The 14864-nt window shown below is 44.6% G+C and overlaps 3 protein-coding genes across 5 annotated transcripts; 1 reads left to right on the forward strand and 2 right to left on the reverse strand.

The window, feature by feature from the left end:
• The first annotated feature begins 528 nt into the window (after positions 1-528).
• Positions 529-1832, forward strand: LOC112873251 (zinc finger protein ZAT4-like). Its single transcript, XM_025936251.1, has one exon. It carries the CDS (start codon positions 529-531, stop codon positions 1732-1734), a length of 1206 nt encoding a protein of 401 aa, XP_025792036.1. The 3' UTR covers positions 1735-1832.
• A 2177-nt stretch (positions 1833-4009) lies between these two features.
• Positions 4010-7195, reverse strand: LOC112875779. The gene is made up of 3 exons (XM_025939750.1): positions 6997-7195; positions 5972-6308; positions 4010-5877 (listed from the first exon to the last, which is right to left on the reverse strand). The coding sequence occupies exons 2-3, from the start codon at positions 6300-6302 to the stop codon at positions 4766-4768; spliced, it is 1443 nt and encodes a 480-aa protein (XP_025795535.1). The 5' UTR covers positions 6303-6308; positions 6997-7195; the 3' UTR covers positions 4010-4765.
• Positions 7196-7890: 695 nt separating this feature from the next.
• Positions 7891-14406, reverse strand: LOC112874883 (diacylglycerol kinase 1-like). 3 transcript variants are annotated; one of them, XM_025938448.1, is made up of 9 exons: positions 14252-14405; positions 11792-12336; positions 11548-11700; positions 9992-10358; positions 9849-9925; positions 9057-9176; positions 8809-8973; positions 8590-8727; positions 7891-8501 (listed from the first exon to the last, which is right to left on the reverse strand). In XM_025938448.1, exons 3-9 carry the CDS (start codon positions 11581-11583, stop codon positions 8352-8354), a joined length of 1053 nt encoding a protein of 350 aa, XP_025794233.1. In that variant the 5' UTR covers positions 11584-11700; positions 11792-12336; positions 14252-14405; the 3' UTR covers positions 7891-8351. The 3 variants fall into 3 exon arrangements, with proteins under 3 accessions (XP_025794233.1, XP_025794230.1, XP_025794231.1); XM_025938445.1 differs by having other exon boundaries at positions 11033-12336; positions 14252-14406; XM_025938446.1 differs by having other exon boundaries at positions 11033-12336; positions 14217-14373.
• Between the last annotated feature and the right edge of the window lie 458 nt (positions 14407-14864).

Genomic DNA, 14864 nt, shown 5'->3' on the forward strand with positions numbered 1-14864 from the left:
CCGTGCTTGTTTCGAAGGCCCGGCGAAAGAAACCCGGCCCTGGCAGTACCAGACACGGCGGCACTCCCGTCGTTCCCATCCATGGCTTGCATTGCCAGCTACACAGCTGTGTATGTGGGCTTGTGATTCGTTTTCTCTCTCCTGTCAGTTTGCTAATTTTGCTTGCTTGGTTGCATGCTCAGCAGAGATTTCTCCTGCCCAACCAACCGCGCATACGAAGCATGACCTCCTCCTCCTCCTCCCTCCTCTGCTGCTTCCTGACTTCCTCCCCTCCTCCCATCTACTGCTACTTTAGCTGCTCCTCCTCACCTAGCAGCTTCCCCTCGCAAGCTCGATCATCCGCGGGCAATGCATGGATCCCTCCTCGAGCTTCTTCATCATCTTCTTCACTTGACCTCTTCTCCTTCCACTCTTGCCTACTTCTGTAGCTTTCTTGGTTGATCGATCTTGATCCGACGCGATCAAGCTGCTTAATTTTAGTTTCACATCTTGGTGATCCGTTCCATCGATCCATCCTGAACCACCACCATGGGCGATGCGGCTGTGCTTAGTAGCAGCGCCACTCGGCACAGCTGCAAGGTGTGCCGGAAGGGCTTCCCCTGCGGCCGATCGCTGGGCGGCCACATGCGGTCGCATTCCCTGGCCGAGGTGGAGACGGCCGTGGAGGACGATGCCGATGACAATGGCGAGGAGCAGCAGCAGCAGCAACGGCGGGGCTCGGATTGCCTGATGGTTCCGGGCGCCGGAGGTTATGGGTTGAGGGAGAACCCCAAGAAGACGCGACGGCTCTCGGGCCTCGATGGCGGCGACGAGAGCGGCGGTCGCCAGGACGAGTGCGGCCACGGCGAGCTGCTCTCGCCATGCGCTCCGGAGGTGGGCCACGAGCGCCGCCATGCTCCCGGAGCTGGCATGGAGGTGGAAGCGGAGCGGGAGCAGGAGGACGCCATGCTGATCCCGACTGAGCCGGCTGTCGGCCTGATGCCGGCGCCGAGGCGGAGGCGGCGCTCAATGCGCGTGCCGGCCCCCGCGCCGCCACCTGCGTTCGATAAGGAGCCGGAGGACGTCGCGCTCTGCCTCATCATGCTGTCGCGCGACATCCTGCACCGCCGGGACTCCACGGTTACAGGCGCCGAGTACTCGCCGGAGAAGGACAGGAGGAGGCGGGATTACCACCACGACACCGACTCCGACGACGCCTCTGCTCTCTTCCAGTACGCCGACGTCGAGATCAGCACCAAGACCAACAAGAGGAAGCCCAATCGCAGCCTCGCCGGCGACGAGAAGCGGGGCCGGTACGAGTGCCCCGGCTGCGGCAGGGCCTTCCAGTCCTACCAGGCGCTCGGCGGCCACCGCGCCAGCCACAAGCGCATCAATAGCAACTGCAGCATCGCCAAGGTCCCGCCCGATCAGGCCGAGCTGAGCGTCGAGACCAACGCGTCGTTCAACACTGCGTCGCCGGACACCGACTACGCCACAGACGTTGCGCATACCACGGCGGTGGTGGCCTTGAAGGCAAAGCCGCAGAAAGCGATCAAGTTCGAGTGCCCCATCTGCTTCAAAGTGTTTGGGTCAGGGCAAGCGCTCGGCGGGCACAAGCGGTCGCACTCGATCGCCGGCGAGCTCTACGAGCGTGCACATGCTGACGGAGACGCTGGCATCGATGAAGCCGAGCAGCCTATGATCGCTGATGGGTTTCTTGATCTCAACCTGCCAGCTCCAGGAGCTGAGAATTGAAGCATGGCTGGTTGCATTGGGTATGTACTGACTCGGATTCAATTGATTCTTTGGAGTTTCAAGTTAGAAGTGAGCTTGGGGGTAATAAACAATGCAACTTGATAGTTCAGCAAGCTTTTTCAAGCTATTCTTTTTACTAGGTCCTTTTGGTCTTCTTCATACGCAGAGAGTAATAACAAACAATAAGCATTTGATCTTCTGAAATCGGAGAAACGAACTGACCTGATAGAATGAAAAGGCTTTCAATTTGGCTCGGCATTACCTTTCTCACTTTGAGTTCAGTCAATAATATCTTCAACTATCACATGAATCTGCTCATTATTTTGATTTGTTGCCTCTGTATCTGATTTTAAGAGTACATGGTTTATGCTAGCCTTTTTACCGGTTAGAATTCATAACAAGCAGTGGCAGTTAACTGGCACAAGGACTGCATTCTCCTGATGCTGGCGGTTGATTAAATTAGGCAAAGATTGAAGCAACAAGCAGGTCTATCGACCTCTCCCTTTCCATCTATCATTTCTCCTTTTCTCTTTATGCGACACACACCTGACACAAGGAATGAATTGTGACCCACCTTAACAGAAACAATGGGTAAAAATAAAATAAAAGAAAAGAAAAGATAAGGGGACAGCAGCAAGCAAGAAACTTTTCTGAATACAAAGATACACAGCTCGCCTACGTGTTCGGAAAAAAAAGTGAAGCCGGCTTCCGGTTCCATAATCCATAGTATGGTAAACTGGAGCAAATCAGCTTTAGAAAACACTACTGGTGTCTATTGGTATTCCTGACTTTCTTGGGATGGGCAGACACGTCTTAAACCAATTTTGGAAGAAATGAGCAGATTCACAGAATGGTAGGTGTCTCTAGAAAAAGAAAACGAAAAAAATGAGAGTGAGAAAGAAACTATTTATGAGATTTGAGGGGTGCGCAGAGAACTTCCTATTTCTGGTTGCACTAGACCTGTGCTCACCAAAAGAACGCATGCCCTCAACCTCCAGCTGAAGCAATTGAGGCTGTTGAGCCAGAGCAGCAGCGTGGCCAGTCTATTTTTGTAGAGATCCAGATCCGCAGCAAATGTGTGTTCAGAAATCTGCTCCCTTCACTCCTTGACACTTGTACTGTCTATGTGTAGCTCAAGCTAGTTACTGGCCAAGAGAGAAACTCCTGAAGGTTTGACCAAGTAAATTGGCAACCAGAAGCCAGAACTGTTGACCGACAAACTTGGTTTTCTATGTTATTTTTGGCTAATTGTTCAGTGTAGCATTGGCCTGGAGAAAAGGGACTAAAGAGTATCCCGATATTCTAGATGTTTTTTTATTGTAATTTTTTGGATGGTTGATTAGTTACTAAGCAAACTTTCCCAAAGAAATTAAAATAAAGGTTAGCGAGCAAGATCACATTCACAACAGCTATGCTTGGGTTACACTCTTCAGAAAAAGGCTTCAATCTTTTTCTTGCATCTATCTTGCGCGCACCATCATAGCCTCATCTCACTGGCAATCTGACCTTATTTCAGTTGGCATGCTATCACGAAAAATAAAAGAATGAAAGAGGATGGGGTTGTCATTGAGAAGAAGAGAGAATGAGATGGGATAATTTCAACTTCTCTGTAAGAGGAAGCTTCTGCACCATGCTGCCATAGTGTGTGGTGACACTGCAAGACGCATTGGTATAGCTATATATGCTGACTAGTGTAACGAGTAACACCTGAAAAAAAAAAACTGCAGCTCATCTTTGGACTCACCCTTCGAAATAGAGAAGGCGATCGTTCAATCAGAGGGCAACGGTGTCACTATCTAATAGATTTCGCTTTTTTTTAGCAGAAACAGTAGTGGAGTCCCCATTATATTATAAATAAAAGGAAGGAGCAAAATGTACAAGGACGGGAGCCCAACGGAAAAGAAAAACACTAGACATACAGCAAGAAAGAGGACTAAAAATAGCAAAAGTTTAAATTCTCAATCCAATACAAAATCAGCATCCATGAAGAAGAGATGTTGAAAGTCTTGCTTATCCTGTATCATCATATCATATCATAGAAGGGTAGATCCCCGTGTGTTGCCAACATGTTGAATCAAAGAAAAGACGCTGTTTTCACTGTCTGAGCGTGGCATAGCCCACAGTTGCGGTCATTTCTATTAATCTTGTGTTCCTTCCTTTTTTATCCAGTAGAAGCCATATGAATACTTTTAGCTTGTTGCTGGCCTATAAACACAAGCGACCACCGACAGCCAGGAGCAAAGCAAAAAAGAAAAGCCGCTTGACAAAGCGTCAAATCACCCGGATAACAGCAACTTTATAACGTGCTGTTACAATATCTGGAAATGAATACATTGGGCATCCCTCGAATAATGGCTTTTTACATGGACACAGCACAATTGATTGCACATACAACAGTATTAATTCAACGAATGAGGGGGAGAAACAAAAACCCCGTGAACGAGCACTCAGTTTGGCTCCATATGCACTTCACAAAATGCAGCAAAAAGGCTCGACATGCTGAAGAATGTACATCTCCATGAGGCTTCCATTATCCCTGTTCACTTAGGGGTGTTTGGATCCAAGTGCTAATGTCCAAAAATGCTAAACTTTAGCACTAGCCCATCCAAACAGGAGTACTAATAGGGTGAGCTAAACTTTAGCCAAGACTCAAAAACTTTAGCAAAAATATAAATACTAATAGCCCTCAACTTTAGCTGATCCAAACAGACTCTTAATGGATAAGTGGCCGGATGTTTCAGCTACATGAGCCACGGCACATCACAGCATCTCAGAGCAGAATTCCAGTCGAGCAGAGCAACAGTCTGAAGTAGATGTCATATTCAAGCTTCTGCAGAAGTTCTGGCTATGCATTACTAGATTGCTGCTCACAGTTCTTTTTACATAACTTGTGGTTGCACTCCAGATTATTCGACATATCCTCTCTGTACAACATCTACATAGATGCACCTTGGTTCCCAAGGTTTCTTGTAGCATGATTCGGCGAAAACTCAGCACACTGAACTCCTTTAGGAGCACGAGCACCATTGTGTCAGCCGTCAAATGATGCTCGCGACTCATTTTGGTTGTAGACATGTGCTATATTCTCTGCAGTTGAATACAGAGGCATCTGGTTTGGTAGATGTCTGCACTCACCTGCATTTTCAATTTCGTCCCCATGGAAAGAAGGTCCAGCAATATGTTCTCCTTCATATTCTTTATGGTTACCCTCTATGGGCAGAGAATTGTTGATGAAATATTCATGTTTAGGGGGAATCACTGCAGAATCCTCTTCCTCCTGCCCAGGTACTGGTGAGTCACCATGCAGTTCATCATCATCACTGTCCACTCGCAACAGGTCTGACCTGTTCTGCTGAGCCCTCTTCCGAAGCATGAAGACATTAAAGTAATAGCTAACAAGATCCTTACTAGTTTTACTAGGAAATGCATGTGGGAGGTGATCCCAAAAGTTTTTCCCCAAGGAGACAGATTTTGAGAAAACAACTCTTTCAAATCGCTTCTCCTCATCATCAGTCCATCTCTGAGCGATATCCTCTCCCATTTCACACAGGCCTAGCTCACGAAACTTGTCCTGTCCCAAGCTCATTTTGAGAGTTCCCCTTGCTTCAATAACATGCTGTCTTGCACACCTAACAGAACCTTCATCGCTGCAGTCACAATCTATTTTGTTGTCTCCAACCCAGTCTGCAGGAGATGAGCAGGATGATATTGGAATGATAGTGTCCCTGACCCACTTGTCACTCTCACAGTCATAACCTCGGGAAACAGGTTCTGAAGTAGAAGCAGTACTACAACCCAGATCAGCACAAAAACCAGAACCACCAGGTACACTCACAGAGACTCGTGGTCTCCATTCTGGAATGTCAGCCTGGTGCTCAGGTCCAATTGGCACAGCCTTTCTAGGGAGGTGCTCATGAACAGGCAAATCAATGTCATCAACCAGGTTATATCCAGCAACTGGCCCACAATCTTCAAAATAACCAGGGAAAGAAGTCACCCAATCAGGTAAGTGTAAGTTTTCCACTCCAACTGATTGCTCACGGTTAGGACAAGGGATGCCTGAACTAACACTGCAGGTTGTGGCACCATTATTTGCAGGAATGTGATCCAGTTGTCTGGTCTTGACTAATTCATCAGCCAAAGCTAAAATAAAAAACAATAGTTACAGCTAGATATCTTTCATATCAATTAACATTTTTTAGAGCACTGAACACAGAAGACTAGTGGAGTGCAAAACCTGAAGCAGATATTTCAGCCTCCCTGGTGAAAGGGTGTTCCTCAAAGGAATATAACCAGGCATCGTGGTCTGTTTGCTTTGGACGTTTGCAAGCAACTTGGCATGGGTTGACATCAGAATGAGGCCGCTTGTCGTGATTTAGTGTGGCAGATTGGCAATTTTCGACAGGGAGCCAAGGGAAGCTGAAGTTCTCAGGAGAAACTGAAGAACTGTCCTTACAGCCATTACGAAAATTGGATTCCTCAGAATTTCCACTACTGTCTAGTCCCCTCATGTTACCATAAGAAAGAAGATCAAATTGGTCAGCATTCTTCTCGTGTGTGAACAACATATTATCCTGCCAAAAGACAAAACAGAATATTGAATGTACATCCAAAAGTTATTCAACTATGGCACTGCCAATGACATACATAGGTACATACAGAAGGAACACCAATAGAGGTTCCTGCAGCTCTGATTTCGTGCACCATATAGACAAATTAATGCCCCTATATTTACCAGATAATAGTAAAAAAAATTAAACGATACAGCAATTGATTTTACATGCAACAGGTCACGTCCGGCTACATAATGCATGAAAGTTTATTCCAAGCTGCGCTTCAAGTCCTGATGTACACAAAACAAGTATACATGTGACCAATCATCATCTGAGTACATGGTGATGTTCATTACTTGTCAAAATTGCATCACACATGGAAACCCATATATATGACATTTGAATAATTCTTAGGCAACGCAGTGTTCAGTAAAGTTTCAATGCAACATTTTTCCTTATTTTCCCATTAGGATTTTTTTTCTTTTTCTTTTGTGAGGACACTAGGAATTTTTCAGTAGTCGACTGAAAAAAAGGGGCCACGGACTGATTAAAACTACATCGACAAAGGCAAGATCACTAACCGCGGCCTCTGACTCGCAACATTCATCTCCAAATCACGCCAATTCCGCAATCGCATCGCGTTCACGCGAAAACGCAAACCCTAACCCTAGAATGCGATTAAAGGAGCGCGGGGAGGGGAAGTGGGTACCGATAGTAAGCCGGCGGCGCGGGCAGCTCGGATCCGCGGCCGATTCGGGGAACGGGGGCTCGACGCGGACGGAATCTTAGCCGGAGCGGGGCGGGGAATCGCGAATTTGGGGGCGAATCGCGGGTTGGCGTCGTGCCATTTTGTTTAATGGCGCCAGTGCCAGCTCGTGCAGCGGTCGAGACGAAGTTACCTGAACGCCCCTGGGTCCTTTGTCTAATTGCAGCGCGGGACAAAACTCCAGCAGGCAGGTCAGTTCTAGAAGCACCGAGGGGTAAATCGGGAAGAGGAGGTGCGAGTGGGCCCTCCGGTGGCACGAGGCGGCGGTGCCGTGGCCGCCAGCGGCTTCAGGCTCAGCGAAACAGGGAAGCGAAGGGAGGGAGGGAGGGTGGTGTTTACATTTTTCTTTTATTTTTATTCACGAAGTCACACAAAACGGGACAGTGATACGAGGGAGGCCCTTCGATGAATTCACGAAGTGGCACCTTTGCCAACAAACTTGCGTACGTTCATTAGGAGGTGGCAATCATTACTCAATTCATAACTCCTACCATTGAATGTATTTGATTTAGTTGTGCTTTCTAGACCAAATCTAACCTAATTTCATCCTAACTTCTGCTGAAGGTTCAATCAGTTTGCTAGGTCAATCAGTCCTCAGATCCAAGCCAGGTAAGCATATTCGACTATACAAGTGCTAAAAATAAATGAAAGTGCTAAACTTTAACACTACCTAATCCAAACAGTTTAACACTACCTCATCCAAACGGAAGTGCTAATAGGATGAGCTAAACTTTAGCCAAGACTAGAAAACTTTAACACGTACGTAAGCGCCAGGACTTAAAAAATTTAACACGTACATAAACGCTAATATGTGCTGAAGTTTAGCATTCAGCTTAACTTCGACAGGCCCTGGAATAAATGATACTTTGGCGTTTGTGCAACTTTATTACAACCAAGAAATCACATTTAATTTACAAGTGAGGCATCAGGCGAATTGAACAGCGGCTACGGGCAAAAGTCCGTATAGGTACAGGCGTACAGCCAACCAAACACAAAATGGCCAGCCGGGATTCCAAAATGTGGCATGGAGCAAGCGGCAGCAGGCAGCTATATGCTACACACTGCACACATACACATGCTGACATGCACACACCATTACTTGGTATTTTCCACAAGGAAAACCTAACCACAACTCGCTTCTCCCCGGGTAGAAGAGGATACTTCCTGCTGCGAGAGGGGGACCGGAGTTCCTCTTGGGATCACAGGTTCTCTCATCGTCCGTACTGTCAGTGATATCTGACAACATGAACCTCTCTGCAGTGAAGGCAGAGCACATTTGGATGAGTTGCGATTGCGATTCATGCCAGCCTTAGAGCCACTTCTTGAAGGAGGGCTCTCTTCTGGGAAGCAGTGATTACGTGGCTGGATTCGGCATGCTCCAGCACGTCAGTGATGATCGCGGCAGCGTGGCCAAGAGGCTCTTCAATCGCCCTCCTCAACATGAAAGCCTGGATACATACCACTCTGTTAATCATCAGGCATGTGACTCGCATGGCATTAGGCAAAACACACCGCAAGAGCAATGTGGGGCTAAACCTGTCCGTGATGGGATATCTTGAGCGTGCAGGGCTGCTGGACCCAGGGTTCGCCATCCACTTGAACAGGGAAAGGAGCAAACATCTGCATCTTGATCGACTGGCCTTGCGCGATCCTCCGTGCCCGAGAAAGTCCAACCTGAGTTGCGGCTTAATTCACTTTTCTATTCCTCTAGCATTTACCTCATTGTCGAAAGATTACTGAACTGCGATCACTCACCTGGAGCGTTCCGAGATGCCAAGTTCCGGAAATACTAACCACTTCGAGCATCTTGTCATGGATTGACTGCGGGTCAAAGTTTTCAGGATCCTCACCCTCATTTTGCCACAGGTCAACACCTCCCATGTAGCTTGGGATGTTTGCGACAAGCACACCTTCCGAGTCCTGAATAATCCATAGCCTAATATGTCAGTGTCTAGTATAGATAGTTGGCTCTGTTTGTAACAGATGCAAAAATTATCTTACACCTCTGGTATATCAATCTCAGTGCCATCAACTTCTAACCGAACTTGCCATGGTAAGTCCAAAAATGTCTTATCGATGATACTCTTGGCGCCTTCCCTCGCATATAGCACCTTATTTAAGAACTGAGACCAAAGAAAAAAACAAAAAGAGCCATTATCAAAATCACATTAATCAGCATCACAATAATAAAGACACCAAAACGCTGCAAAAGTATAACGGTGTCCACCTCGATTGTTTGACTTGTTTCACTCACGACCGCCTAATACACTCAATAACTAGCTGTAGCGCGAAAAACATACATAGAGATCACAATAATATATATTTTTTAAATATCCCTAGTCTACAGGAGAAAAGTTCAATCTTCAACAAGAATGGTGATTTGGAGAGCATTACTAGGTCCTAAGTGTTCAGCTCACTTGAGATTGAAAAGCTGCTTGGTTCTACCCAGTTAACAGGTACAACAACAACAACAACAACAACTTAGCCTTTTGTCCCAAGCAACTTAGCCTTTTCTACCCAGTTAACAGGTAACTTTGTATAATTATATTCTTGTTTGCCTATTTCTCAATGCAGGCTGCAGCTATATATCTTGATACTTAGTATTGATATTCTGATTAACACATAGTTTGCACAATAAAGCACATAAAAGATATAATCTTCCAGTCACAGTGCGCCAATATTTTGAAAAATGTGAAACAGAGCACTTTATGGATATAAATTATAAATATACAAAGGAGTTGTGAAAGTTAAGAGGTGAACATTTGTTGATTGTTTATGGTAGGTATTGATAATACCTGACTGTAAAACTTTTCAGGATTTTCTTCACGGAGATTATGAATGTCAAGAGCAACCTTTGCGTCACAACCAATACCTGTCACCAGGTAGAATAAGGTTTCTTGGATAAGAGACACTGATAACAAAGCTTCTATGTACCTACCAAGATAGTTGTTCATGTACTTCACTAGAAGTACATTCTTTGATTTCTTATCTTCTACTGTCACCTTCCATCTATCCAGGATAGTGACTGCTGCATGCTCTATGTCATGTAAAACTGTGCAGAGACCACCTTGCTTCTCAACAGCACCTAGGCCACCTCCCCATGATAAAACTCTTGAAAGATCATTGCCAGTGCCAGCTGGAAGGATTGCAACAGGTGGAGGTGATTCATAATTTTGCTTATCTATCGCGTCAAGAACCCAACCAACAGTACCATCACCACCACACACAAGTATTCTGAAATGTGGTACCTTTCTGAACAGAATTAGTCCTGTTTCTGGCCCTTGTGAAGAACTCAATTCAAAAACCTAAAGTAATAACAGGGCACTTTAGCATCACAGAAATCACAAAAATCGAACAGCATTTTCTAAGGTGGGTGCCGAACTACAGCTGAAAACAAAAAACAACAGCCTTCAATTTGAAAACACACACTCACAACTGACAAAGTTGCTGATTCAACTGTGCCCACGATTCATAGGTATCGAAAATAAGCTTTTTATACGCGACTCTACAGCATCATATTTGGGCGATCAAGGTGCCTTTTTCAAAGGGCACACTGTTTCCAAATTTTACACTGTTGTATCCCACTGTAGGTGCAATATATTGTGCTAATTGGATTTTAAAGGTGCAATATATTGCGCTAATTGGATTACCTGAAGTGGACAAATCTAGACTCCTGAATCACTCGTCATGACCAAGCAGTTGCAACTGACTAGCACAAATAAGTTCTTTTTAAAAAGTGAACATGGTACTAGGAAAATGAGAAAAGATTGATTCTGTTGATTACATCACAGTAGCTTTGTAATATGAAGTTACCCAACAACATATGGATGAGTTTACGCATACACCCGAAGCACAATGCATTTGGTTTTTACTACACAAAATAGTGTGTATAGGTAGCACGACAGGTTGACTGTAATTTAATCATAAAATCATTAATAACCAAACTTTCAGAAAATTGTAGTGTGAGATTTATCATGACCTGCACTGGATTCAAAAGGAAATGTAGCTTGTGCTTAAGCGAATCTCCACGCTGAGCCCCACTTCTCTTGTTGATAAAAACTAAAAGTGGCCTGGCATCAGCAGGCAACTCAGATAATGCATACTTAAGTTTAACTCCACCAGTATCATCATTACTGAGTCTTATGGGCTCTGGTACGAGTTCCCTACCATCACTCTCACTGCTGTAATGCTCATTATCAGCACTCCTTTGAGCACTGCCGCCGGTTGCTTTTGATTCCTTAGCCTTCTGGTTAGAGGTTAATGTGGTTTCACTAGATGAATCATCATTACTGTCCTCATGGGCAGACTCAGATGGCATTCCCTTGTGATGCTTCACCTTTCTACTTCGGCTCCCAAGATGTACCCGCACAGTGGATGCAAACTCATTTGCTCCCTGAGTTATAGAACTTAAGATGCCACCAGGTTTGCTAATGGTACGGACAAAAAGTGGCGAAAGAATAAGGCGTTTGAATGGACCAAGGTCACAAATGTCACCTGTTTCAGCAGCCATGGCTGACTGGCAATCAACATGCACCAGTCGTTGGCACCACATGCAACAATATATGGGAGGACCTCCGAGAAAAGATTCACTGCATAGCTCCTCACAGTAACAACAATACTGGTCTTCTTCAGACTGATCAGCTACATCTGTCCAGAGTACAGTCCATTGATGGATCACATGTTTGGACCCAAACATTGAGACACATTTGCAGTCTTTCTGAGAATTTGGAGAACATACCATGTGTGCAGCTACACCACAAACATTGCAACGGTGAACCATATTTTCTGAAGTCAACATTTGCCCAAGGGGCTGAACAGGTGAAATAAATTCCAAGCATACACAGCACTTCAGCCCTTTTGCACGAATCAAAGATTCTGTATTCCAAACATGTTCAGAAGTAGGGATCTTGTGGTTTCTTTCAAAATTCTTTCTCTTTGATTTGGCAATAATTTTCATCCAGCTTAAACTGATCTTTCGCCGCCACAGTGAAAAGAAGTACCAGAATGTCCAAAGACCAACTAAACCAACAGTGAAGGAAGCTACAATTGGTATCCAGAACTCTGGTACAATAGGGGATCTACTGTACCAGTGGAGATTATCCATTTCGAATTGATCTGGCAACCAGGCCATTCTCACAATATATGGTCCAAACAACACGTAACCTTGAATTGTGGACATGCACAATAAGAACTTACACCCTTCCAACATTGAAACCAGTCATTATCAGAAGAGTAGGGCCAATGACATGTCTGGAGAAGCTGAATAACCCCTGGTACTTTGTGCTGCAATTGGAAGACATATGAATAAATAAAGGGCACATATATAACAGATGCAACCATGCGAATATGCGATCAACTGGGTGAATGGGTAATGCTGGATAGAAGGCTCTGTACATAAAAAAAAAAGCTCGACTGGCGGGGGATGATAGTAGACTCTGTAGCAGTTAGTGGTCAAACTTTAGATGTCCTAACAAACATATATTCATTGAATTAAGTATCACATGGACCTATAGGTTACCAATCACGATAGGAGATATGCCAACTACACGTGTATGACAATTCATAAATACATGAACTGAACCCATCAGTGATGCACCAGATCAAGAAGTTTTAAATACACAAGAGTTGCATTATTTAATTACAAACACAAGTAACAACTAAATACATCAGAAGACATCTCATAGGGGGCTCCCATCCAGGGTTCAAAATTTTGCAGAAATTATGACGAAAATTTCACGAATTTCGCTCTTTTCGATCGGGAATGAAATGATAGCAATCAAAACTCGCATATTAGTTTGGTCTTTGTATTTTGTTGTATGCATGCTATTCTATACTCACATTTCCTTTTTAAGGTGCCTTATGCCCTGCTATTTTTGCATGAATATGCACAACCATGTTAAGCACTTATTATGGCTCAAAATGCACACAAAATGGGATGTAAAAATGTCTGGAAAAAAATTTGGCAGATGAAAAAAAAACATTCCAAATCTTAAACTCTGCTCCTATCTCGAGGGATAAGGAAAATACCGAATAAATGATAATTGAACTGAACAAACAGAAATTTGTAAACTATGTAGCATTGCTGTGAACATGTTTGGGGTCTGGTAGAGACATCTTTCCAGTAATTGGATTTTTTTTTTAATCAGGATCATGGCTGACAGGTGTACGAAAACAAATTACCGACCATATTGTAGTTGCACAGCTGTTTCCTATTTAAGCTTTCAAACATCTAGATGCAATATTTTTTGTGTGTTCCAACTGGTTTATTCGCAAAAACTGGATCTTCCTTTTCCATTTCACTGAACACTGCTGTGTTTATTAAACTTGAGAAGTCTATGAGAAAATCTTTCCAGTTTTGAAAAAATAAAAAAGATTTTAGTAGTATTTTCCTATGCGTGGCTCAACTGCAGAGCTTTAAAAAAAAAAGATTAATTGGTTCAGCTGCACCCGAGATTGGTTGATAACTGGAATGGACCAATTTCATACGAAACAACTATGCTCAGGCTCGGGTTAGCTCCTATCATTAGCTTGACCGCAAAATTGCATCTAAACCATATGCAGCAGGCATGGACCAATTTCCATCGAGGATCGGCTAAACTCACTCACCTCGATAACCAGCCTATTGAATCGGCTACTACCTACGAGCCATAATCACATTAGAGTAGAAATAACCATATTCATATGCTTGGCACACAGATAATACGCACCAAAGTGTGCGTATCTGGTCATTTTCATCCACACTCATGAGCATAGATTGGTGGCAACTACTAAACAAACAATCTTGAGTCTGTGGCCATGGACAGCACAATATTCTATTTGCACATATCAGTAAGGCTGGGCGTAGCAGTTGGCAACAGCCCATCAAAATCATATATGAAGCCGAGACACCACCTACTGTTGAAAGAACATACGGAGTAGTGATGAAGCGTCAAAAATGCACAGGCTAACAGGCCAGTTATCCCAAGACATCTTAGTGGACGCGTCCTAAACTCCTACCATCAGAGCTGAGCGCATAACTACTCCCTAAGCTAAATTTGTAGAGGAAAATTTAAAAAAAAAACATTGCAGAGGAAATTGGAAGGGCCGAGTTCGGCGAAATCGAGCCCAGAAATTGGTGGAATAGAAGTGAGCAAACAGAGAGGCCAGAATCATCCCCAACTCACACAACGAAATCAAGGGCGAATGGTGCGGACTTCACCTAGCCGGCTCTCTCGCCCGCTCTCCTCGGCGCCTCTCCTCTCTCCTCCGTCTCTTCTTTCCCCCGCTGGTCGTCCCCTCCCTCCGTACCGTTGTTGCGTCTTCCCTTGGCAAAAGCAAAGAGGTGTTCTTCCGGATGCTACCACGTGGGGCCGGAATATATTCCTCACCAATCCCAGCCGTTGGTCCGATGCTTGGGCGGCTTGGACGGTGGGCGTGTGCCCACGATGGGCGACGGAGTGAATCTTCCGGTCAAGGTCACACCGGTTGTTTTCAGTTTACACTAAGGCCCCTCAAGGACGTGGTAATTACACATAACTACAAGATAAGTAGAAACAATACTAAAAGGCAAAAAGGGAAAAAGAAAACCGAACTAGTAGCACATGATATGATGATGGCAACACGTGGTAGAGCCGATTCCCTGGATAAAATAAAAATTTAGATAAATTTTTTGTATGCCTTCAGTGCTATGGAAGTTTTAATTTATCCCTTCAGTACCATTCCGTCCAAATTTCGATCCATGTGCTGTTAAATATGGATGGAAAAGGCAATTTTTCCCTTTAGACCCACCTGTCAGCGTCCCTCTCCTCTTTCTTTTTTTCGAAGAACCTCTT

The sequence above is a fragment of the Panicum hallii genome, chromosome 9 (genome assembly GCF_002211085.1).
Source record: "Panicum hallii strain FIL2 chromosome 9, PHallii_v3.1, whole genome shotgun sequence".
NCBI classification, from domain to species: domain Eukaryota; kingdom Viridiplantae; phylum Streptophyta; class Magnoliopsida; order Poales; family Poaceae; genus Panicum; species Panicum hallii.